Raw genomic sequence first — 24,464 nt, 5'->3', positions numbered from 1 at the left:
AAAGTATTTTCTTTTTTTTTTTTTTTTTTTTTGTTTTTGGGTCACACCCGGCGGTGCTCAGGGGTTACTCCTGGCTGTCTGCTCAGAAATAGCTCCTGGCAGGCACGGGGGACCATATGGGACACCGGGATTCGAACCAACCACCTTAGGTCCTGGATCAGCTGCTTGCAAGGCAAACACCACTCTCCGGGCCCAGGAAAGTATTTTCTTCCTGTGTTCATCACCAGTTTTTTTTGAGTTCATTATGTTACCTTGTTATTTGGAATCCTTTTTACTGGTGGTTTGTTTTTGGAGATACTTTAAGAGGTTGATTGCCTACTCACCTAGATCACTTTTTAGAATGAATTTTTTGAAAATGTTACCATTTCATAGAACAGCTCCTATCTTTTGGAGTACTTGCCTTTCATTAAAATTGCTTACTGTGGGCTGGAATGATAATCTATTGTGTAGGGCACTTGCCTTGCCATGGTGTACTTGAGTTCAGTCTCTAGCATTCCATATAGTTCTGCAAGTTTCCTATTTCTGCAGAGCCAGAAATGATCCCTGAGTACAGAGTCAGAAGTAAGCCTTGAGATTGTATGGTGTGGCTCCCAAACCAACAAAATTGCTTACTATAAAACCTTTAGTGATGTATCTGAATGTTGGCCAAATGAAAGCCTGTTTTCCTAAAGGAGAAACTAATTTCAGGTGCCAGGAATGTGGTTCAGCAATAGCTTATATGAGTGAAGATCACAACACTAAAATAAAATAAGGGGCCAGAGTTAGCTCAATGGGCTGGACTGCATATTTTACATATAGAAATGTGATTCCTAGAGTGATTCCTGGAACTTCATGGAAGTGAGCACTGCCAGAAGCAATCTAGAACACTGATCTAGGAGTAACCTTTGAGTGGCTTAAAAACCAGAAAATAGAAAAGAATAAAAGTTAGCATTCACCCTCTAGGAAATAAAACATTAGCTTTGCCTCTTTTTAATTTTATTTTTTCAGATGTATGTCCATCCCAGTGACCATGAGGGCTATTCGGAGGAAAGCTGAAACCATTCAGGCCGACACACCAGCACTGTCCCTCATTGCAGAGACAGTTGAAGACATGGTGAAAAAGAACCTGCCCCCGGCTAGCAGCCCAGGGTATGGCATGACCACAGGCAACAACCCAATGAGTGGTACCACTACACCAACCAACACCTTTCCGGGGGGTCCCATTACCACCTTGTTTAATATGAGCATGAGCATCAAAGATCGGCATGAGTCGGTGGGCCATGGGGAGGACTTCAGCAAGGTGTCTCAGAACCCAATTCTTACCAGTTTGTTGCAAATCACAGGGAACGGGGGGTCTACCATTGGCTCGAGTCCGACCCCTCCTCATCACACGCCGCCACCTGTCTCTTCGATGGCCGGCAACACCAAGAACCACCCGATGCTCATGAACCTTCTTAAAGATAATCCTGCCCAGGATTTCTCAACCCTTTATGGAAGCAGCCCTTTAGAAAGGCAGAACTCTTCCGGCTCACCCCGGATGGAAATGTGCTCGGGAAGCAACAAGGCAAAGAAAAAGAAGTCGTCCAGATTACCACCTGAAAAACCCAGGCACCAGACTGAAGATGACTTTCAGAGGGAGTTATTTTCAATGGATGTTGACTCACAGAATCCTATCTTTGATGTCAACATGACAGCTGACACGCTGGATACCCCACACATCACTCCAGCTCCAAGCCAATGTAGCACTCCCCCAACAACTTACCCACAACCAGTACCTCACCCCCAACCCAGTATTCAGAGAATGGTTCGACTATCAAGTTCAGACAGCATTGGTCCAGATGTAACTGATATCCTCTCAGACATTGCAGAAGAAGCCTCTAAGCTGCCCAGCACTAGTGATGATTGCCCACCCATTGGTACCCCTGTTCGAGATTCTTCAAGCTCTGGGCATTCTCAGAGTGCTCTCTTTGATCCCGATGTTTTCCAGACCAATAATAATGAAAATCCTTACACTGATCCAGCCGACCTTATTGCAGATGCTGCAGGAAGCCCCAGTAGTGACTCTCCTACTAACCATTTTTTTCCTGATGGAGTAGACTTTAATCCTGATTTGTTGAACAGCCAGAGTCAGAGTGGTTTTGGAGAAGAATATTTTGATGAAAGCAGCCACAGTGGAGATAATGATGATTTCAAAGGATTTGCATCTCAGGCACTGAATACTTTGGGGGTGCCAATGCTTGGAGGTGATAATGGGGAGGCTAAGTTTAAAGGCAACAGTCAAGCTGATACAGTTGATTTCAGTATTATATCAGTGGCTGGTAAGGCTTTGGGTCCTACAGATCTTATGGAGCATCACAGTGGTAGCCAGAGTCCTTTATTGACCAGCGGGGATTTAGGGAAAGAAAAGACTCAGAAGAGAGTAAAGGAAGGCAATGGCACCAGTAATAGTAGTCTTTCTGGCTCTGGAGTGGATAGCAAACCAGGGAAGCGCAGTCGGACCCCATCTAATGATGGCAAAAGCAAAGATAAGCCTCCAAAGCGGAAGAAGGCAGACACCGAAGGCAAGTCTCCATCTCATAGTTCTTCTAACCGGCCCTTCACCCCGCCAACCAGTACAGGTGGATCCAAATCTCCAGGCAGTTCAGGAAGATCTCAGACTCCCCCTGGTGTTGCCACACCACCCATTCCCAAAATCACCATTCAGATTCCTAAGGGAACCGTTATGGTGGGAAAACCCTCCTCTCACAGTCAGTATACCAGCAGCGGTTCTGTGTCTTCCTCGGGCAGTAAAAGCCACCACAGTCACTCTTCCTCTTCGTCCTCATCTTCTGCTTCCAACTCAGGCAAGATAAAAAGCAGTAAATCAGATGGTTTATCAAGTTCCAAGTTAAGCAGCGGTATCTATTCTAACCAGGGGTCTTCTGGATCTAGCCAGTCCAAAAATTCATCCCAATCTGGAGGGAAGCCAGGTTCCTCTCCCATTACAAAGCATGGAATGAGCAGTGGCTCCAGCAGCACAAAGATGAAACCTCAAGGAAAGCCGTCATCACTTATGAACCCCTCTCTAAGTAAGCCAAACATATCTCCTTCTCATTCAAGACCACCTGGTGGCTCTGATAAACTTGCTTCTCCAATGAAGCCTATTCCTGGGACTCCCCCCTCCTCTAAAGCCAAGTCGCCTATCAGTTCAGGTTCTGGTGGTTCCCATATGTCTGGAACTAGCTCAAGCACTAACATGAAGTCATCTGCAGGGTTAGGAGCCTCAGGCTCACTATCGCAGAAGACGCCCCCATCATCTAATTCTTGTCCAGCATCTTCCTCTTCCTTCTCCAGTGGTTCTTCCATGTCATCCTCTCAGAACCAGCATGGGAGTTCTAAAGGGAAGTCACCTAGCAGAAATAAGAAGCCGTCTTTAACAGCTGTTATCGATAAACTGAAGCATGGGGTCGTGACCAGTGGTCCTGGGGGTGAAGACCCAATGGACGGCCAAATGGGGGTGAACACAAATTCTTCTAGCCATCCTATGTCCTCTAAACATAACCTGTCAGGAGGAGAGTTTCAGGGCAAGCGTGAGAAAAGTGATAAAGACAAATCAAAGGTTTCTGCTTCAGGGGGCTCAGCAGATTCCTCTAAGAAGACCTCTGAGTCAAAAAGTGTGGGTAGCACTGGCGTGGCAAAAATTATCATCAGCAAGCATGATGGCGGATCCCCCAGTATTAAAGCCAAAGTGACTTTACAGAAGCCTGGGGAAAGTAGTGGAGAAGGGCTCAGGCCTCAGATGGCCTCTTCCAAAAACTATGGCTCTCCACTCATCAGTGGATCCACCCCAAAGCATGAGCGTGGCTCTCCTAGCCATAGTAAATCACCAGCATACACCCCCCAGAATCTGGACAGTGAAAGTGAGTCAGGATCTTCCATAGCAGAGAAATCATACCAGAACAGCCCCAGCTCAGATGATGGCATCCGGCCACTTCCTGAATACAGCACAGAGAAGCATAAGAAGCACAAAAAAGAAAAGAAAAAAGTAAAGGACAAAGATAGGGACCGTGACCGGGATAAAGACCGAGACAAGAAAAAATCTCATAGCATAAAGCCAGAGAGTTGGTCTAAGTCACCCATTTCTTCAGACCAGTCCTTGTCTATGACAAGTAACACAATCTTATCTACAGACAGACCCTCACGGCTCAGCCCTGATTTTATGATTGGGGAAGAAGATGATGATCTTATGAATGTGGCCTTGATTGGCAATTAGAAACCTTACTTTTTAACACAAAAACCATGACCAGGGAAACATTAATAAGTTTCTAGGCAAAACATCATAAAGGTTGTGTCCAACATGTCTGATGTGTTTTAGAACCTTAAACGGCATGGCTTTGACACTGAATGGAATGATGTTAGAAAGGCATAGTCAAACCCTACTAAAAAAGACCACAGGGTTTGATTCTAGTTACAGAGAATTGTTTCTTTGCCAGGAAAAAAAATATAAAATATTTGCTTATGTAATGGGAGGGAGGAGGGGTTGGGAATCGGGAGAGGGAAGGGTGGGAAAGCTTTGGGAAATATTCATATATATATATTTTTTTCCCTCTTTTCCATTTTTAGGCCATTTCTTAAAGCTCATTTTAGTGCATGTATTTGAAGGGCTGGGCAGAAAATGAAAAAGCAATACATTCCTTGATGCATTTGCATGAAGGTTGTTCACTTTTGTTTGGATAGTTGTCCATTAGAGGCATGGGCAAATGAAGGACTTTGGTCATTTTGGACACTTTAAGTAATGTTTGGTGTCTGTTTTTAGGAGTGATTGGGAAGATAATTTTAGCTATTTATTTTGATATTATATTCCTTATCTGTTTGTGTTTATACAGTGTTTCTACTTCTATAAGGTTCAGGGTTCAAAATGATGGGACGTGGAAGAGTAAGGCTTATTTGGTGGGACAGAGTTTATAGCTTGTGCTAATACGGTGGCATCAAGCCCAAGCAGATTAGCAAGAACCCATCTTCAGAGTTTATTAGAAAAACCAAAATGGTATTTTTGTTGTAAGGAGGTTTTTCATGGGGTTCAGACATCATAGGAATATTAAAAATCACCTCCTAATGGAGGTATTGATTTCTAAGTGTCTTCTTTAGGAAAAGCTGGACTGGCTTTTTGGGAATGGAACCATGTTTTCAAATGCAGTAAGGCTTAATGTGGGACAGCTTCCCCAACCTAGTGACATGAAAACCATTACAGAATTATAGTTCTCCTATTTCCACAATGTGCCAAAAGTCCACATCCCAGCATTTTGTTTGTAGGAGAACAGATGCCATTCTTATGAGCTGGGCTCTTGTTTCTCTTCATCACAAGAAGAAAGAGTCCAGACTTGTATCACTCCACTATATGTTCCCTTAGATAAAACAGTGTAAAAAAAAAAAAAAAAAGAAAAAAAGTTGCAGCCATAGTTCACTTAACAACAATTTCAAGCTCACTTGAAGTAATGGGAGCCTGGAATGCTAGGTGGGCATAAAGATAAACCCTTGCTACTATGTAGCTACATCATTGGACCTTTTTTGGAAGAATAGGTCTGAGTCTGGATTCTGGGGACAACAATAAGAAGCCCTTCTCATAAATGTAGAAATCCAGGAGACCATTTGAGTGCAACAAGAGTTCTCAGTATTTCGAGGGTCCTCTCAAAATTCTGCGGCCTTACTTTGATTTTGACACCTGCACTGTGCCATTCCTGATGATTCCATTCAGGGTCTGTATCAGCAGGATGGGGTACAGTCCCCAGCACAAATCTTCTGGATTAAAGATAAAAAAAAAAACAAGCCAGGTGTTTATTGTTTGTGTATGTTAATGGAGTGACTTCGTCAGATATTGAAGAAGATTTCTATGTTCAGCTCTTTCTGCAGGTTGGAGTTAGCTTAGAGTTGGAAAATCAGCTTTGGCTTTCATTCCTGACTGTCTCTGATTTCCTCTAGTCTCCCATTTCTGGTCATCAGCTTTCAACAACTCTGCCACACTTGTGTCCCAAGGTAATAACAGTAGGAAACGAAACATTGCAAAGTGGAGCAAGAAAAGTTATCAGTTACCATATCAGAATCAAATGTCTTGGGTGGCACTAAGGAGGACCCGGACAAGGTGATACCAGAGTGCTTTATCTTGTGATGCTGATACAGTAGCAGCCTCTCAGACATACAACCAGGTTGGCTTTCTCACAAGTTTCTCACCTAGTTTTGAATCCTATCCCATTGGGTTCTGCAGGAAAAAAAAAAAAGTTACATGGTTTTAAAGTTTGTTCTGGGTTTGGGAAAACCTTAAGAGGGTTATAACTGCTTAGTATTAGGGGCTCAGTTCCCCCAAGCAGAGCAAATAAGTATCAAAATGAGTAAACTGGGAAGCTTTTTCTCTCTTTCTGTCTTCATCCCAGATCAAAGAATCCCGAGTTAGGATCTGGATGAAGTTGATAAGCCCCTGAATTGTCGATGGGCACACCCCACACACTGACCCAGCATCTGAACTTGCTTAACAGGGAGCCGGGGCTAAACTGCTTCACCCTGCCCGTGAACCAGGGAGCACTGCATTTCTCCACAGGGTGGAGGAGAAGAGGCAGAATAAACCAAGCCTGGGACACCTCCCTCCTGTCTAGGTGTACTCATTCTTCTGTTTCAAAAGACTGCAAGGACTTGAAGTCAGCTTCTACCTATCTTCTGCTGCTCGCGTCTTATGTATTCTTAGTTTGACCTGATTCCTCTTTTGTCTTTGGCTTCATGTTCGTGATTCTCAGTCAAAAGCTGCTCTGATGTACATGAAGATTTCAGGTTTTAAAGTTGTGTTTTAAAACAAATATTTTAGAGGGCAAAAAACGAAGTACCTAATTGCCAAAATGAGGCTTGTGGTTGGTGACTCTTGGAAGATCTCCCTTAAAGCCAAGGCCTGAAAATTTAGTGTAGTCCCATCAGGAATTCTGAGAAACTCTTTCAGAGAACCAGTGAGTCATACAGTATCTAGTTGAGTCACTTAAAGCTAATGGCCAGTATAGGAAACAAGTAATCCCTGGGCAATATTTTCTTTTTACTATTTACCCCTTTGTCATGGTCCCTCCCCCTTATTTGTATCCTTGTTATTTTTAAGAGATAATAGATACTTATCATCCTAGAAAGTTGAGCTTTAAATTTTAGTTTCAAAAATGTACATCAAGAGCAGTAGGGGAGGGTCTTTTCTAAAAATTTTCAGATTTGATTTTCTTTGCATATGGCCGTTCTGTAAATACTTTGGGGTTTTTTCATTTTTTTGAAAAGTAGATAAAAATCTGGGATTTTCCCCTCGAACATTACAAAAGAATCTGTTTATTTACATGAAAATAAATTTCTTTGATAAAAAGTAATATGCCTTTGCGTTATACATTTTGTTTTGTGTTATCTTTTTAAATAATTGTTTATTAAGCTTCATAGTTTAAATAAATATATATGGGGGTGGTAATTGAAAGTCTTCGAAGTGCTACTCTGACTACCTTGGGTCCCACTTAATGACCAGGATGGTCAATCAGTACAAGGACCAGAGGTTGCAGTATGCATACTTTACTTGCAGGACCCCTCAGTTTGTCCCTGCTACTAATGATTCCCTAATCTTAGAGCTCTAAATTCCCCCCTGAGTACTGTCAGTGGTGGCCTAATAAACCAAACAACCAACAGAGTAGAACTGTTCAAAAGGGATGGAGTCCCTAGTCCTAGAAGGCCTAGATTCAATCTCTGGCATCACCAGACAGAGAACAGCTGAGAGTAGGGCCTTACATCGCTGGAAGTGTTACCAGGATAAATTTTGAAAGATTAAATCTTGGGGTGGGCGATAGTACAGGGATAAGGCTCTTGTAAGGCATGCAGCTGACCCTGACAGATTCCTGGCATCATCAGGGGGGACCTCTAAACAGCCAGAGGTGACCCAAATGCCCCTTCCCCTCCATAAAACAAATATTGGGTTTGGGATGAGAACTGGATTGGCAATATGAGGCATGGATTGATTGCCAGTATTGTGGAAGAAACCCCAAAACTAAAGTTTTCCTGTGTATTATTTAAATCCAGTCCAAGAGGTCTTAATTTATCTTTCAGTTTTTGCAAAACCCAATTGCAAAATGTATGTTTTTAGTAATAGAAAACTTGGATGACAACAAACTTAAAGGCTTTGCCTTGATTTTGGGCCAAACCCTACAGGGCTCAGGACTTTGTCACTGTGCTCAGGGATCATTCCTGGTTGGGTTCAGCATCATAAGCATTGCTGAGGATCAAATCTGGGTCAGCCTTGAATAGATTATTAGGTTCCTAAAGACTTTATAATAGTTACAGCAAAGAATATTAAAAAATACCTTTAATTGGGCCGGAGAGATAGCGCAGCAGTAGGGCGTCTGTCTTGCACGTGGCTGACCCAGGACAGACCTCTGTTCGGTCCCTGGCGTCCCATATGGTCCCCAAAGCCAGGAGAGTTTTCTGAGCGCATAGCCAGGAGTAACTCCTGAGCGTCACCGGGTGTGGCCCCAAAAAACTAAAAGCCAAAAACAACAACAAAAACCCCTCTAATTGAAGAAAAATATCCTTTAATTGCAATAAAGCTGGTTGACCTGACAATGTTTTTGGTTTTGGTTTGGGCCATACCGGGCGGTTGGGGTCACTCCTAGCTCTGGTTTCTGGACCCTGAGTTAGTCTCTTAAGATTCATAAGCATTAGGGGAAGCAGTGATAGATAGCAAAGCGGTTAGGGCGCTTGCCTTTCATACAGCTGGCAAGGTTATATATATCCCATAAGGTACCCCTTGCACCGCCTGTAGTAATCCCAGAGTGCCGAGCCAAGAGTAACACCTGGGGGCTGGAGAGATAGCATGGAGGTAAAAGCATTTGCCTTGCATGCAGAAGGTTGGTGGTTCGAATCCCAGAATCCCATATGGTCCCCCGAGCCTGCCAGGAGTGATTTCTGAGTATAGAGCCAGGAATAACCCCTGAGCGTGGCCGGGTGTGACCCAAAAGCCAAAAAAATAAACAAAACAAAAAAAAGAGTAACACCTGAGCATCGCGGGGCGTGGTTTAAAAAAAACACACAAAAATGTGTGGGTAGACTTCTATTTACTTTAGAAGACAATTAGGAACATCCATGCAACCAGAAACTACACTTGGCTTTAAAACAGAGAGTTATCTCCTCTGCCCTGTTTTTCTTCTATTTGGAAATCATTCGAAGAATTACTCCTCAAGGAAATTCGCTGACACAGGTTCTGACAGCTTGCAGGTTGGAGTTGCTAAAATACAAGATATACTGGTCCCAGGCACGAGCCACAACCCTAAAGAAACCGAGTGAGTCTAGAGAACGTGCAAGTTTCCACTGAATCAGCACCTCCCTCCGCCTACCACCAGCTCCGCCACGCTCGATTCTCCCGCCAAGGTGACGTCACGATCAGGTGCCCTTCGAGCTGCGTCCTGATTGGAGAGCTGGCAGGCGCGCGATCCTATTGGACGCAGGCGGCGGAGAGGGGCGGGGAAAAGCGCCGGGCCCTGCAGCCTCGCCCCGCCCGCTCCCACGCCGCGGAGGCGAGCGTCGCCGCCCCTCCCCCTGCTCCGGGAAGGGAAGGGTCGCGCGCCCCGCTTCGCCCCTGCACCCCCCAACCCCAACCCTGAACTGAAAAGCCCGGGATGGAGACGCGAGGCCCGGAAAACCGGGCAGCATAATCCCGGGGAAGCCCCACGCCTCGCCGGAGCCACCCCACCCCCACCCCCACCCCCACCTCAGAGGGGGTGCTTGCTCCGAACTCGACCCCCCCCAAAAAAAAACAGGAGGAAAATGGCTCCGAGCAGAGACCGCCTGCTGCATTTCGGCTTCAAGGCGACGGTGAGTGTGAGGGGAGGAGGAGGAGGAAGGGGAATGTGCGTGCGTGCGTGAAGCGGAGACGAGGTGGGGGGGACGCGCGGGGTGCTTGGAGTTCGTGGTCCGCTTTGCCTCGCGCTCGCTCGCTCGAAGAGGCGAGCGCGCATGCGCGGACTTGGGCCGCCGCCGCCGCCGCCGCCGCCGCCGCCGCCGCCGCGTTTCGGCTGCTCCCGGGCCCGAGCGCGCCGAGCCTCGCCTCCGACTGCGCCTCGGGAGTGGGGGAGGGGCGGCCCGTGCGGCCGCCAGCCCCGCCCCCTCCGCGTCACGTGGTCCGCGCGCCGGCCAATCAGGAGCCGCGTTGCTGGCAGGTGGGGAGTGTTTTTGTTTTGGGTTGAAGTTGAGGCTGAGAAGAGAGCGAGCGAGAGCGAGCTAGGGAAGCGCTGGAGACGGAGGCCAGCCCGTCGTCGCGGCTGCGGGAGGTGGAGGAGGAAGAGGAGGCTGCGGCGGAGTCCAGAGGATTCTTCCCCCCACTTCCCCCCCGCGGCACCCCGATTCCTCGCACTTCCCTCCCCCCCACCGTCCAGCAGCCTCCTCCTCGGGGCGCCTCCCGGAACTCGCCGGCCCGCCTGCTCGGGGGGACCCCCACCCCGCCTCACTTCACCTCACCCCACCGCCGCCGCCTCCTTCCAGCCCGGGCCTTTGGCACCCCGCTCCCCCACTCCGATCGCTCGCTCGCCTCGCCGCAGCGCCGGGCCCCGGCCGCACCCGCCGGCCCCATGAGGAGGGACGTGAACGGAGTGACCAAGAGCAGGTTTGAGGTGTGAGCTCGGGGGCTGGCGGGCGGGAGCGAAGGGGACCCCGACAAAAGAAAACAGTCACACGGGACCCACCGCGTCGCCGTCCGAGGCCCTCCTCCCTCCTCGCCTGGCGCCGTCGACTTCTTTATTTCCTTTATTTATTTATTTATTTATTTATTTTTTTGCCCTAGGGACTTCGGGGCCCGCTGCAAGCCCGATGATGTCGGTCCCCCTCATCCCGAGGGGGTGCGCCCGGCGCCCTATTTGCCCCCTCCTCCCTCTGGAGCACTCCGCTTCGCTTTCCCTTCTTTGCACAACCCCTGACGGGCCTCCCTCGCTCTGACCTCCCCGAGCCCCGTCGCAGCGTCGCTTCGCATTACTCTGCACCCTTCTTTCTCTACTCGACGCAATTATGGGGCTCCCCCACCCACCCCGGACGGGGGTGAGCAATGCAATGGGGTCGGGGAGGGGAAACAAGTTCCTCCCCCTCCCCCGATGCACACACACGCATGCACACACATACATCCGTACACACACAAACACATACACCGAGTGTGTTCGGTGGGGCCCGAGCACGAGGTTTGGGTTTTTATTGTTCCGATGCTTCTTTCTTCTTCCTCCTCTTTGCTCCGTCCCCGGATTTTCATTGTTCTTTTTCCACTTCGCGTCGTTAAGTTCGTGGACGGGGCTGTGCAAACTAAACTCCCTTCTTCTGGTCGGCATCATCTCTTTGCAACTTTTCTTGCTGGGGCTAAAATAAAATAAAATAAAGGAGACGGTTCGAACTATCTCGGGAGTAGAGAAATGCAGACGGCGGTCAGAAAGCATCTTGAACTGGGGAGGCCCTCGGGAGGACCGACCAGTGCAGGGGTCCCCCCACTGTACCCCCGGACAAAGACACTTGGACCAGGAGGATAAAATGTGTGTGTGTGTGTGTGTGTGTGTGTGTGTGTGTGTGTTTGACTTTTTTTGTGTGTCTGTGTGGCTTTTGAGCCCGGCAGTGCTCAGGGGTTACTCCTGGCTCCATGCTCAGAAATTGCTCCTGGCAGGCTCGGGGACCGTATGGGACACCGGGATTCGAACCTATAACCTTCTGCATGAAATGCAAACGCCTTACTTCTATGCTATCTCTCCGGCTCCTGTTTTTGACTTTTTGAGTCACACCCGGCAACGCTCAGGGGTTCCTCCTGGCCCTATGTTCAGAAATCGCTCCTGGCAGGTTCGGAGGATCATATGGGATGCCTGGATTCAGGCCACTGACCTTCTACATGCACGGCAAAAGCCCTCCCTTCATGCTCTCTCTCCGGCCTCAGCAGGGTAAAATGTTACCTGGCCTTTCTTTTCTGGCTGAGAATCAGGCTGACCTGGGATCCCTTGAGCTCACTTATCCCTCCCTTTTTCCCCGTGCTGATTTCTCTTCATTTCCATTTGAAGGATGAAATTGTAAGACACTGAGGCCTAAGTGTTGGGAAACTTGCCAACTAGGCGCTGAAGGTGACTTTATTTTATTTGCCTAAGGGTCTTAGTCTATTTACCGAAGTTGGGCGACTCTTGTCCATCCCTTGATTTTTGTGTGTGCTTCTGTAGGGGTACGTGATTTTTATGATTGATTGGATTTTAATTTCCAAGGTTCAACAACACAAGAAGTGTTGGGATGGGAGTTTAAACTCTGGGTAGGTCCTGGAATGGAGAAAATCAAGGAATTGGCCTCCTTTATATTTGATTTAATCGCAGGAAGAAAAATCTTACAATAGAAAGGATTTGGGGCTTAATAGAGCTTAGGCTTATTAATAGGCTTAATATTGGCCTAATACAGAAAGGAATAGTAAGTATACTTTATGATAGTGGTTTCATGTTCATTCATATTGTAAAAGTCCAGACTTGTCATTAAAAATACTGAATGGGGGCCCAGAGAGATAGCACAGCGGCGTTTGCCTTGCAAGCAGCTGATCCAGGACCAAAGGTGGTTGGTTCGAATCCCGGTGTTTCATATGGTCCCCCGTGCCTGCCAGGAGTATCCCCTGAGCACCGCCAGGTGTGGCCCAAAAACCAAAAAAATAATACTGAATAGGGGGCTGGAGAGATAGCATGGAAGTAGGGCATTTGCCTCCTATGCAGAAGGATGGTGGTTTGAGTCCCGGCATCTCATATGGTCCCCCGAGCCTGCCAGGAGCGATTTCTGAGCGTAGAGCCAGGAGTAACCCCTGAGCACTGCCAGGTGTGACCCCCCCAAAAAATGCTGAATGGGAACCAGGAGTTATCCCTGAGCACAGCAGGATGTGACCCAAAAAACAAACAAACTGAATGGACATTTAGCAGTTGACAGGAAATTTGAAAGGGAAGTCCAAATACTGATGATTTAGTGAAGATTCACTTTTTACCATTAGTTAGCTTTTTTTTTTTTATTGTCGTTTTTTGTTTTGTTTTGTTTGGTGGGTGAGCACACCCGGTGCTCAGAGGTTACCCCTATTTCTGCACTCAAAACTTTACTCCAGGCAGGCTCAGGAGACCATATGGGATGCTTGGGATCCAACCTGGGTTGGCTGCATGCAAGGCAAATGCCTTACCAATAATAATATGCTGTAATAGGACTCTGCCACTGACAGCTTTCAGGCCCAGAGAAAGGTATCTAAGCCGGGTAGTCCACATGCAAGGCAAATTGCCCTACCCTCTGTGCTATCCACTGCTCATAGCTGGATTTTTTTGTTTGTGTTTGTGTGTTTTGGGACTACACAGTGGCACTCAAGTTACTGCTGGCTCTGCCCTCATAAATTGCTCCTGGCAGCCTTATGAGACCATATGGAATGCTAGGAATTGAACCCTACTCAACAGCTGCAAGGCAAACGCCCTACCCTATCTGCTGTGCCATAGCTCTGGCCCCATTTAGTTAGCTCTGGTTTTGGTTAATTTCAGGTTGTATAGTTATTGGAAAGAGTTTTTGTTGGAGAAGCTTTAAAATTGTACTGGTGTTAAAACAAGCTAGAATTATATTATATTTTCAATTATAAATCATCTTTAGCAGTGGTAACAAAATAATGAAAGGGATTACTTTTACTATTTTTTTTTTTGTTTTGTGTTGGGCACACCCAGTCTATACTCAGGGCTTACTCTTGATAATGCTCACAGGGGTCACTCCTGGCAGTCCTTGGGGACCTATATATATATATGGTATATGGTGCTGGGTTCAAACCCAGGTTGGTGTTATGCAAGGCAAACACCTACCTGCTGTACTATCTCATATCTCTCTGCTTTATTAAGTCTATCTTCGCATAGATTGGTAATTGCAAATAAAGCATTTTATATATCGGTGAAGATAGGGGCTGGATAAGATATGGAATGCTGGGGAAGTGGGGATTGAATCTGGTTTCCCCCCCCTTATAAGACAAACTGCTCACTGCGCCATCTCTTTCGTCCCCTTAGTGCTGTATTTTTGAGGAATTGAGGGACCAATTGTAGATGCAGAGACTTGAGTGCCATGCAGCCCTGCTTTTGCTAGGTGCCCTGTAAACATGGGACTTCAGCATGTAAAACATTCAAGCCAGTCTGTTGATCTGTCTTTCCAGTCTCCTGAGTGTTTCCTAAAAACATTTAATGGTCCTTTGTGTGTTTTACTTTTATCATATAAAGTATTTAGACAGGACAGTTTTTATTTTGCTTAAGACATTTCAAATTAATTTGCAGTTCTGAAAATCAGACTGATTTTATTTTTCTCCTTGCTTTGTCCAGTGGTCGCTCCTGGTGGTGCTCGAGACTTTGCTTTGAGGACTGAATCTAGTTCATCTGCATGCAAAGCATGAGCTTCAGCCTGTTGAGCTCTCTGATACCAGAAGGCATTTTTGATTTTGTTTTGTTTTGGGGCCACACTTGGGAGGTGCTCAAGGCTTACTGCTGACACTGTTTTCAAGAATCACACTTGGGTAGATCTTTTGTTTTTGCCACACCCAGAGATGCCCAGGAGTTAATTCTGTCTGCTCTCAGGAATTTCTCCTGGCAGTGCTCAGGATATGATCTGTGATTTGACTGTGATCAAACCCAGGTCAGCCATGTGTAATACAAGCACCCTGCCCATGGTACTCTCTCTCCAGCCCTTTCTGATGGGCCTTGTGAAACCATAATGATCTCAGAGCTCTAATCTGGTTGGCTGTGTGCATGGTAAGTGCTCTACCCACTTTTTTTTTTTTTTTTTTTTTGGTTTTTGGGTCACACCCGGCAGCGCTCAGGGGTCACTCCTAGCTCCACACTCAAAAATTGCTCCTGGCAGGCTCGGGGACCATATGGGATACCGGTATTCGAACCACCAACCTTCTGCATGTAAGGCAAACGCCTTACCTCCATGCTATCTCGCCAGCCCCCGACTACCCACTATTCTATCATTCTGGCCCCAGTTGCTTTGTATTTCATTATATTGTCCAGGTTGGCTCCATGCAAAGCAAACTCCTTCCTTGATATACTATCTTTCCAACTCCTCAGTATACTATTTTTTTTAAAGAAATAATAAATTTTATTTGGGGGTGCACAAATTGTTATGCTCAGAACCTACTCCTGGATCTGTGCTTAAAGATCACTCCTGGCAGAGTTCGGGGGACCAAATGGGAAGCTAGGGATTGAACCCATGCAAAACAAGTGCTTTACATACTGTACTATCTCTCCAGTCCCCAGGACTGAGAATTTTATGATTTTAAATTGGTAATTTTTAAGGCGGAAAACAACTTACTTTTACCCCCAGTGGTTGGTGTTCAAGGGTTATTCCTGGTTCTGCACTCAGAAATTACTCCTGTCAGACTTGGGTGGTGGGGACCATATGGGATGTTGGTGATCCAACCCGAGTCACCGTGTACAATGCCCTATTCACTCCTCCTAAAAGTTGTTTTTTATTTTATTATTTATTATTATTTTGGGGGATCACACCCGGCAGAGCTCAGGGGTTACTCCTGGCTCTATGCTCAGAAATCGCTCCTGGCAGGGGAACATACGGGATGCCAGGATTCGAACTACTGTCCTTCTGCATGCAAGGCAAATGCTCTACCTCCATGCTATCTCTCTGGCCCCATTTAATTTTTTTTTTCTTTTTTTTTGGTTTTTGGGCCACACCCTGTGACGCTCAGGGGTTACTCCTGGCTATGCGCTCAGAAGTTGCTCCTGGCTTCTTGGGGGACCATATGGGACGCCGGGGGATCGAACGGGGTCCGTCCTAGGCTAGCGCAGGCAAGGCAGGCACCTTACCTCCAGCGCCACCGCCCGGCCCCTTAATTTGTTTTTTAAAATTTAATTTTTGGCCAATTTTTTTCTAGGAGGAAAGATGCTTGAAGTTTGTTTTTTGTCTCTTCTTTGTTCCCCAGACGAGTTATCTAGGTGTCTTTAGTTATATTGTATTTTGAGAATTTTTTTAGCCTGTGCCAGGGATTTTCTTGATACTCAAAGGTGCTTCAGTGATGACTTTGCTTGTTCTCAGCAGTGTTAGGGATTGAACTGGGTTGGGGTGCATGAAAGGTAAATTCTTTAGCTGCTTCTACTATCCTTGCTGCATGTTTTTGCTTTAAATGTAGGTTCCATACTTTAGATCTAAGGTTGAGGGGTTAAACAAACTGCAGAAAATATTTTAAATTAAAATCAAAAGAGAAGAGTACCATTTAGTAGCTTGTAAAGTGCCAGTAATAATTGGATAAAACATATGGAAAAAATTGGCTGGGATTGTTTAATTTGTGTATTGAATCTTTACAGTAGGGTGGATATATAGAAAGTAATGTGTATCCTGTAGGCAGCTGACCCATGTTCCATTTCTAGCATCCATATGGTCTCCCAAGCTCCTCTTGGAGTAATCTCTGAGTGTAGAGCCAGGAGTAACCCTTGAACAAGTTGGGTGTGGTCTAAAACAAAAAAGCAATGAAGGCTGAAGAGATGCTTAATAGGTTGAGCACGTGCTTTGCATGCAGGATACTCCGGTTTGGTCCCCAGTATAGCATGGACCCTTAGTGCCTCTAAGGTTAGTTAAAACTTAGAGAACTAAGGAATTTTGTTTTAAATACTTTAGAGATTGATTTGAAAGCACTTAGCTCACAATTGGTAGATCCAAATTAGATGTTAGAGGTTGGAGAGAGATTAGAGTAGCATCAAATGGGCATCAAATACAGACCTTTGAAAAAGATGTATTGAACACATACATGCACTTTGGAGCCACAGACTTGGAGTTGCACTTGGAGTTACGCCTTTTTTTTTTTTTTTTTTTTTTTTTGGGTTTTGAGGGCACACTCGGTAACGCTCAGGGGTTACTCCTGGCTCTACACTCAGAAATCTCTCCTGGCAGTCTCGGGGGACCATGTGGGTTGCCAGGATTTGAAGCATCATCCTTCTGCATGCAAGGCAAACGCCTTACCTCCACACTTATTTCTCCGGCCCCTGGAGTTACAACTTTTATGTTTTATGCGATTTATCAGTTTCAATTGTTGCCAACTGATGCCTTTTATTTTCTATGTTTTTTTCCATTGTCATGGGGGCTGTGCCCATTGTTCCTGATGGGGGTGTTGCTACCAGGGACAACACTTGGTGATGCTGGAGATTTGGGAAGCTGTGTGTGAGATCACTCCCAGTGTCTTTCACGAATCAAGTGTGTTTTCCACATACACCCTCTTGCTATGCCTAGTAGTGCTCAGGGCTTACTCCTGTGCTATGGGGTTACTCCTGGCAGCCCCTTGGGACCATAAAGGGTACCAAGGATTGAACTTGGGTTGGACATGTGTAAGGCAAATTTCTACCCACTGTACTGTATTTCCAGTTCTATGGTCCACCTCTTGACCCACATCTTTGTTCCCTATATTGCTTTTTTGTTTGTTTTTTTGGGCTACAACCAGCATTTCTCATGAATTATTCCTGGCCCTGTACTCAGTAATCACTCCTGGTGGTCTTCAAGGACCATATAGGTGCTATATGGAATGGAACCTGGGTCAGCTGTGTGCAAGGCAAGTACCCTACATGCTGTATTGTCTCTTTGTCCCTACCTTTCCATGATGCTCTTATTTTAATATTTCATTGTTTTGTTTTTGGTACAAGTGGCTATGCTCAAAGGCTATCCCTGATGGGGTTGAGGGAGACCATATGGTGGTGGTGATTTGTGGATTGGCAGTATGCAAGCAAGCAACTTTATTTATATTTCTAGGACTCTAGTTTATTCATTTTCCTCCCTTTTTGTTTTGGGGCCACACCCGACCATGCTCAGGTGTTACTTCTGGCGAGTTTAGGGGACTTCTATATGGGATGCTGGGCATTGAACCCTGGTCAGCTGTGTGCAAGGCAAATGACATACCCACTGTACTGTTACTCTGGCCCCAGATTTCTTAATCTTAAATTTAAAACTCTTCTTGGTGACGACTAATAGTACATTGGGTAGGGCGTTTGCAGGAAGTCAACCTAGGTTTGATCCCCAGCATCCCATACGATCCCTTGAGCCTGCCAGGAGTGATTCCTGAGCGCAGAGCCAGGAGTAATTTGTGGAAACCATTGGATGTGGCCAAAGGTGTGTGTGGATGAGCCCTTCTATTTTTATTCTTATAGTTGTCTCTTTTCTTTTTTTTTTTTTTTGGTTTTTGGGTCACACCTGGCAGCGCTCAGGAGTTACTCCTGGCTCCACACTCAGACATCATTCCTGGCAGGCTCGGGGACCATATGGGATGCCGGGGTTCGAACCAATGACCTTCTGCATGAAAAGCAAACACCTTACCTCCATGTAATGACCTTCTGCATGAAAAGTAAACGCCTTACCTCCATGCTATCTCTCCGGCCCTCTCTTTTCAAATCTTTTCAAATCTCAGTTTTCTTGCAAATTTAGAAGTGCTATGTTACAGGCCAAGGATTCCATTCCTAACCATTAAGTTACTGTTTTTGACTGATGGTAGACTGGAAACTGATTAATTAAAATTTTCATCCTCTGGAGGGTACAGTTAAGGTGCTTGCCATGTGCTGGCTGATCCAGGTTCAAACTCCAGGCCTCATATGGTCCCCCAAGCTCCACCATTGATTGCTGAATGCAGAGCATTGTTGAGTATGACACGCATACACAAAATTGTTTTTTTGTAACTAGTACTGTGGTTTTAAAAGGGTATTTTTAGGTTGACAGAATAAAATTTCCCATTACACATGAAATCCAAGGGTGGGATGAAGAAAAAAAAAATGCTGTTAAGGACTAAGGACAAAGGACAAAGATAGCATGTAGGTAGGACATTTGTCTTGCATATTCCTGACCTAGGTTTGATGCCCTTGCTTGATCTGAGTTTGATCCTCCAGCACCACAAATGTACCTCTGAGCCCTGCCAAGAGTGATGATTGTTGAGTGCAGAACCAGAAGTGACCTTGTTTTTTTTTGTTGTTGTTGTTGTTGTTATTTTTTGGTGACCTTGTTAAATGATTGTAAACTATCTGAAATTAACTGCTTGTATAGAATTGTCTTTAATGCTGTTTACTTATTTGCTGTTCCAGATATAATGAATTCTTAGATATATTAACCAACCCAAAATTGACTCAGAAATAAAAGCACCTTATTATGGCTTTATTTGTGTGTGTGTCTCAGTGTACTGAATGCATTTGGTTTGATTATAACTTAATAGCAACTTATAGTAGGTGATGAAACTAAAGTGAAATATTTATGGTTAATTCACATCATTAGGTAACCTTGAAAAAGCATAGCTTTTTAAATAAAAGCATAGCATATTTAAATGTGATGACTCCAAAACAAATTTGCATTAACTTTGAGAAACTTCATTAAAAAGCAGAGGACTGGGGCCGGAGAGATAGCATGGAGGTAAGGCGTTTGCCTTTCATGCCTTTCATGGTTCTCCGAGCCTGCCAGGAGCTATTTCTGAGCGTAGAGCTAGGAGTGACCCGAGCGCTGCCGGGAGTGACCCAAAAACCAAAAAAAAAAAAAAAAAAAAATAGGGGACTGGTAGATAGTTCAAAGTGCTCACACTTAGGTTTTTTCATGTAGGGACCTGGGTTCTGTCCTGCTAATGGTATGGCTTACAGAGCATTGCTGAGGTCTGTTCGGTGTGGCTCAAAACAAAATAAAAACCAACAACCTAAACAAAAACAGAACAGCTCTTTGCTGGACAGTATTTCAAGCACTTATCCAATAACTCTTTAATTGTAGTTAAGTAATATCTTTATTTCCTGATCATATTACTTTCAGCTTGATTTTATGATATTACGTATATATATACTCTTTAATAAGTCTTATACTTGATATTTGTAATCATGCATAATTATATTCTTTTTTTACGTATATATATATACTCTTTAATAAGTCTTATACTTGATATTTGTAATCATGAATAATTATATTCTTTTTTTTTTGCTTAGACTTTTTGTTTGTTTAGGGGCCCCACACAGCAATGTTCAAGGATTACTCTTGCCTCTTTACTCAGAAATTACTCTTGGCATTGCTCCTGGGACCATATGGAATGCTTCGAATCAAACTTCAGATTAGGCTCATGCAAGAGATAGTACCTTAATAGTACCTTACCCACTGTACTATCTCTAGTCTAGTCCCTAGATTTTTCTTAGACTCTTAAATTATTTTGAGATTAAAGTTGTCTATTAAGGGGCCAGAACAATAGTACAATAGGCAGATTGCTTGCCTTTCAAGCAGGCACCCATTTCAATCCCCAGCACCACATATGATCCATGGAACCCTGCCAGGCATGGTCTCTGAGCATAGAGCCAGGAGTAATCTCTTGAGTACTGCCAGATGTAGCTCAAAAGCAAAACATGGAAGACAAAGATGTACTCACTTATGATATAGATACTGGGAATTTCTTCTGTGATTTTTGCCCTTAAATTCAGGAATTTCTTATAAAACCTAAAAGAAAAATAACACCCTAAAAATTTATCATATGCTTTCCTCTGGTGGTGAGACATAGAAATCACATGTAGGGGCCGGAGAGATAGCATGGAGGTAAGGCGTTTGCCTTTCATGCAGAAGGTCATCAGTTCGAATCCCGGCGTCCCATATGGTCCCCCGTGCCTGCCAGGAGCAATTTCTGAGCCTGGAGCCAGGAATAACCCCTGAGCACTGCCGGGTGTGACCCAAAAAAAAAAAAAAAAAAAAAGAAATCACATGTAGTTAAAGGTTGATAATTCTGCCCAGTTTTATGTTATCAAATAGACTGATTATTATGGTATTGAAAATGTGGCCCTTGTTTTGTTCTTTCTTGGATGATGGTACTCTGGGGCTACTCCCAGTAGTACTAGGTGTACAGTGTGGTGCCAGAACTCAAACCCAGTGCTCTCACATGCAAAGCATGTACTTTTACTCCTTGAGTCATCTATCTCTGACTGAGTTTTTGACCAATTGAAGGATGCAATAAAATAAATAAAAATAAAAATGTTATTTATAAAAATTCATGATTACTTAAAAATAAGACATGGATAAAAAAAAAAAAAAGACATGTATGGGCCAGAGAGATAGCACAGCAGTAGAGCGTTTGCCTTGCATGTGGCCGACCTATGACGGATGGGATATTTCCGTTATCCCATATGGTTCCCCAAGCCTGCATGAGCGATTTCTGAGTGCAGAATCAGTAACCCTTGAGCCCTGGTTGGTGTGGCCCTAAAACAAAACAAAACAAAACGAAAAAGACTTTGATAACTCAGGACTAACTACTTCTAGGATTGGCTAAAAGCGAACAACAAAAAAATGGAAACGCCTTTATTTATGATTTTCAAAATAAGATATCTATGGTATAGTTACTCTGAATGGAATGATTTTCTCTATATAGGTTGAGGGAATTAACTGGTTGATAGGACAGGAAAAGGAAATAATTTAGAGTACTTGCCATGCGTAAATTTTCTTAGTTGATAGTTCAGTCTCTGCTGAGGTCATTGTTAACTAGCTGTTCTCTGAATCAACAAAACTTAGCAGAAGTGGCCACCCTTTTAGAATGGGGTGGGGTGAAGGAAGAAAAAGGGATTTCCACTCACAGTTCTCTAAAAATTAACAATTTTAAGTTGACCATGAATATTATCTACAAAATTTTCCTAAATACCATTAGGTGTAAAATCACCCCACACATTATATCTCCAAGCCCAGGTGAACAAGTCTGAATCAGGGTCACACAAGAAATAATCAGACCTTGCTGAGGGTGAAACACATGTTGTCTGGTAGTATTCTACCTAGTATGGAGTTCCTCCTGCCTCCAAATCTACATTTTTTTTTGAGTACAGGGATCACCCCTGGGTGGGGCAATAAACCCACCCAGGTTTACAAGATAGTATCTCTTTGGGGGTAAATCCAAGTTGTAAACAAACATACAAAGAACCAAGGATGATCTTTGTTTTGGGTGAAATAAGGTATAACCCAGCAATTAGGTAGTATTATCTTTCTTTCTTTCTTTTTTTTTTTTTTTTTTGGTTTTTGGGCCACACCCGGCAGTGCTCAGGGGTTATTCCTGGCTGTCTGCTCAGAAATAGCTCCTGGCAGGCACGGGGGACCATATTGGACACCGGGATTCGAACCAACCACCTTTGGTCCTGGATCGGCTGCTTGCAAGGCAAACGCCGCTGTGCTATCTCTCCGGGCCCGAGGTAGTATTATCTTTCAAGTCACTTTAATTTTTGAACTAGATCTTCTATATTTTAATATTGAAACTGGTTATTAAATGTTATGGTCATAATAATTTCAGTTCTAGACAATGAAATAAAGATGTCTACATATTCATATTTGTATGCATGTGTGCACATATACAAGTATATTAGGTATGTTATCTCCGGGCTATTTTATATTGACTATCACATTTTTTTCTTTTGTATGTGTGTTTGGGGGCGTTGTTTTGGACCTTATCTGGCAGTGCTCAGGAATCATTCCTGGTAGGGTTTGGGGAATCATGTGGGAAGCCAGGGATTGAGCTTGGTTCATCCATGTGCAAGGCAAGCACCCTTTTTTTTTTTTTTAGTTTTTGGGTCACACCCGGCAGTGCTCAGGGGTTACTCCTGGCTCTCTGCTCAGAAATAGCTCCTGGCAGGCACGGGGGGACCATATGGGACACCGGGATTTGAACCAACCACCTTTGGTCCTGTATCGGCTGCTTGCAAGGCAAACGCCACTGTGCTATCTCTCCGGGCCCAAGGCAAGCACCCTTACCTGATATTCTACCTGCTGTACTCTCATTCCAGTCCCAACTAAGCTTCTTTAGTATGAAAATCCAACAACAACAGCAGCAAAAATAGTATTTGAGGGTCTGGAGTGATAGGGCACTTTTGTTGCACATGGTCAACCCTGGTTCATTCTTTGGCATTCCAAACGGCCCCTGACCTAGCCAGGATTGATCCCTGAGTACAGTACAGAGCCAGGAGTCAGCCCTGAGCACCTCTGCATATGGCCTCAAAAGAAAATTTTTTTTTTTTTTTTTTTTGGTTTTTTTTTTGGGCCACACCCGGTAATGCTCAGGGGTTACTCCTGGCTATGCGCTCAGAAGTCGCTCCTGGCTTGGGGGACCATATGGGACGCCGGGGGATCGAACCGCGGTCCGTCCGAGGCTAGCGCAGGCAAGGTAGGCACCTTACCTTTAGCGCCACCGCCCGGCCCAGAAAATTTTTTTTTAAGGAGTCATATAATATATTAAAGTCCTTTTTATGTTTATAGTATCCATGGGGGTATTGGCCACACTCAGCTGTGCTCAGGGCTTACTCTCAGTTCTGTGCTGTGTGTGTGTGTGTGTGTGTGTGTGTGTGGTGTGGGGGAGTTGGTGGTGGTGCTCAGGGCTTACTCTCAGTTCTGTGTAAAGGAATCACTCAGTGATGGTCAGAAGACCATATGCAGTGCTGGAGATCTAATCCAAGTCAGCTGCATGCAAAGCAGGCATTTTAATCTCTGTACTGTCTTTCACAAATTTTATCTTTTTTGTTTGCTTTTATTTGGAAGTCACACCCAGTGCTGCTCAGGGCTCCTCCTGTAGGGGATTAAAGGACCATATGAGTTGTTTGGCTTCTAATTTTGGTAGGCCTTATGCAAGTCAAGTGGCCTAAGCATTGTACTCTCTCTCCCTTTGCTCCCTAGAATTATATTTCTTTTTCCATTATATATATATATATCTGGGGTGGGTGAGGTCACACCCATGAGTGCTCAGGATTTACTCCTGGCTTTAGTTATGAGTCTTTGAGTGTCCTCTACCTCACCACCTCATTTTTCTAAGTAGGCATTTAATCTATTTTCTTTCTGGACTTTGTTTGTTTTTTTCGGATCACACCCGTTTGATGCTCAGGGGTTACTCCTGGTTAAGCGTTCAGAAATTGCCCCTGGCTTGGGGGGACCATATGGGAGGCCGGGGATCGAACCACGGTCCTTCCTTGGCTAGTGCTGGCAAGGCAGACGCCTTACCTCTAGCACCACCTCATCGCCCCATCTTTCTGGACTTTAATGTGAACCGGACTCACCTTTTTTTTTTTTAGGTTGGTGTAGGATTTTTCAAGGACATCTGCATTGTAGCATGTGTCAGTGCTTTTGTGTGTGTGTGTGGGGGGGGGGGGGGGTTTGGGCCATACCTGGCAGTGAAGAGGCCATATGTGGTGCCAAGGATTGAATCTGGGTTAGTCTAGTACAGTAGTCGGCAACCTGCAGCTTGCAAACCACATGTGGCTTTTTACACTTTCAGTTTGGCTCTTCTGTGTGCCTGGCAGCTGCTCCAGGAGTCAGGACTCTGCTCCTAGCCTCTGTCAGTGCACGCCCTGTGTGGCTCTCAAAATAAATTTCAATTGTGGTTTTGGCGAGATTTGGCTCAGTTTAAAAAAAGGTTGCCGACCACTGGTCTAGTAGAAGCAAGCACCTTACCCACTTGAGCCCTATATCAACATATTTTTATGACTAAACTGTTGTGTGGATAGCAC

The 24,464-nt window shown here is 45.0% G+C and overlaps 2 protein-coding genes across 4 annotated transcripts in view; both read left to right on the top strand.

Moving 5' to 3' along the window:
• Positions 1-4,462, top strand: part of MED1 (mediator complex subunit 1) — a 51,217-nt gene extending 46,755 nt beyond the window's left edge. For both annotated transcript variants that reach the window (XM_049778860.1, XM_049778853.1), the window contains one exon: positions 988-4,462. In XM_049778860.1, the coding sequence (XP_049634817.1) occupies positions 988-4,231 (3,244 nt within the window). In that variant the 3' untranslated portion in view covers positions 4,232-4,462. The remainder of the gene's footprint in view (positions 1-987) is intronic.
• A 5,268-nt stretch (positions 4,463-9,730) lies between these two features.
• FBXL20 (F-box and leucine rich repeat protein 20) overlaps positions 9,731-24,464 on the top strand; it is a 93,820-nt gene continuing 79,086 nt past the window's right edge. Inside the window, exon 1 of one of the 2 annotated variants that reach the window (XM_049779940.1) lies at positions 9,731-9,825. In XM_049779940.1, coding sequence (XP_049635897.1) covers positions 9,778-9,825 — 48 coding nt within the window. In that variant the 5' untranslated portion in view covers positions 9,731-9,777. Of the gene's footprint in view, positions 9,826-10,538; positions 10,620-24,464 lie in introns of those variants that run through there. The other variant, XM_049779947.1, reaches the window with a different exon arrangement.

This window comes from Suncus etruscus, chromosome 1 (genome assembly GCF_024139225.1).
Source record: "Suncus etruscus isolate mSunEtr1 chromosome 1, mSunEtr1.pri.cur, whole genome shotgun sequence".
Classification (NCBI taxonomy): Eukaryota; Metazoa; Chordata; class Mammalia; order Eulipotyphla; family Soricidae; genus Suncus; species Suncus etruscus.
The sequence above is the reverse complement of the archived record's forward strand: the minus strand, read 5'-3'. Positions and strand labels throughout refer to the sequence as shown.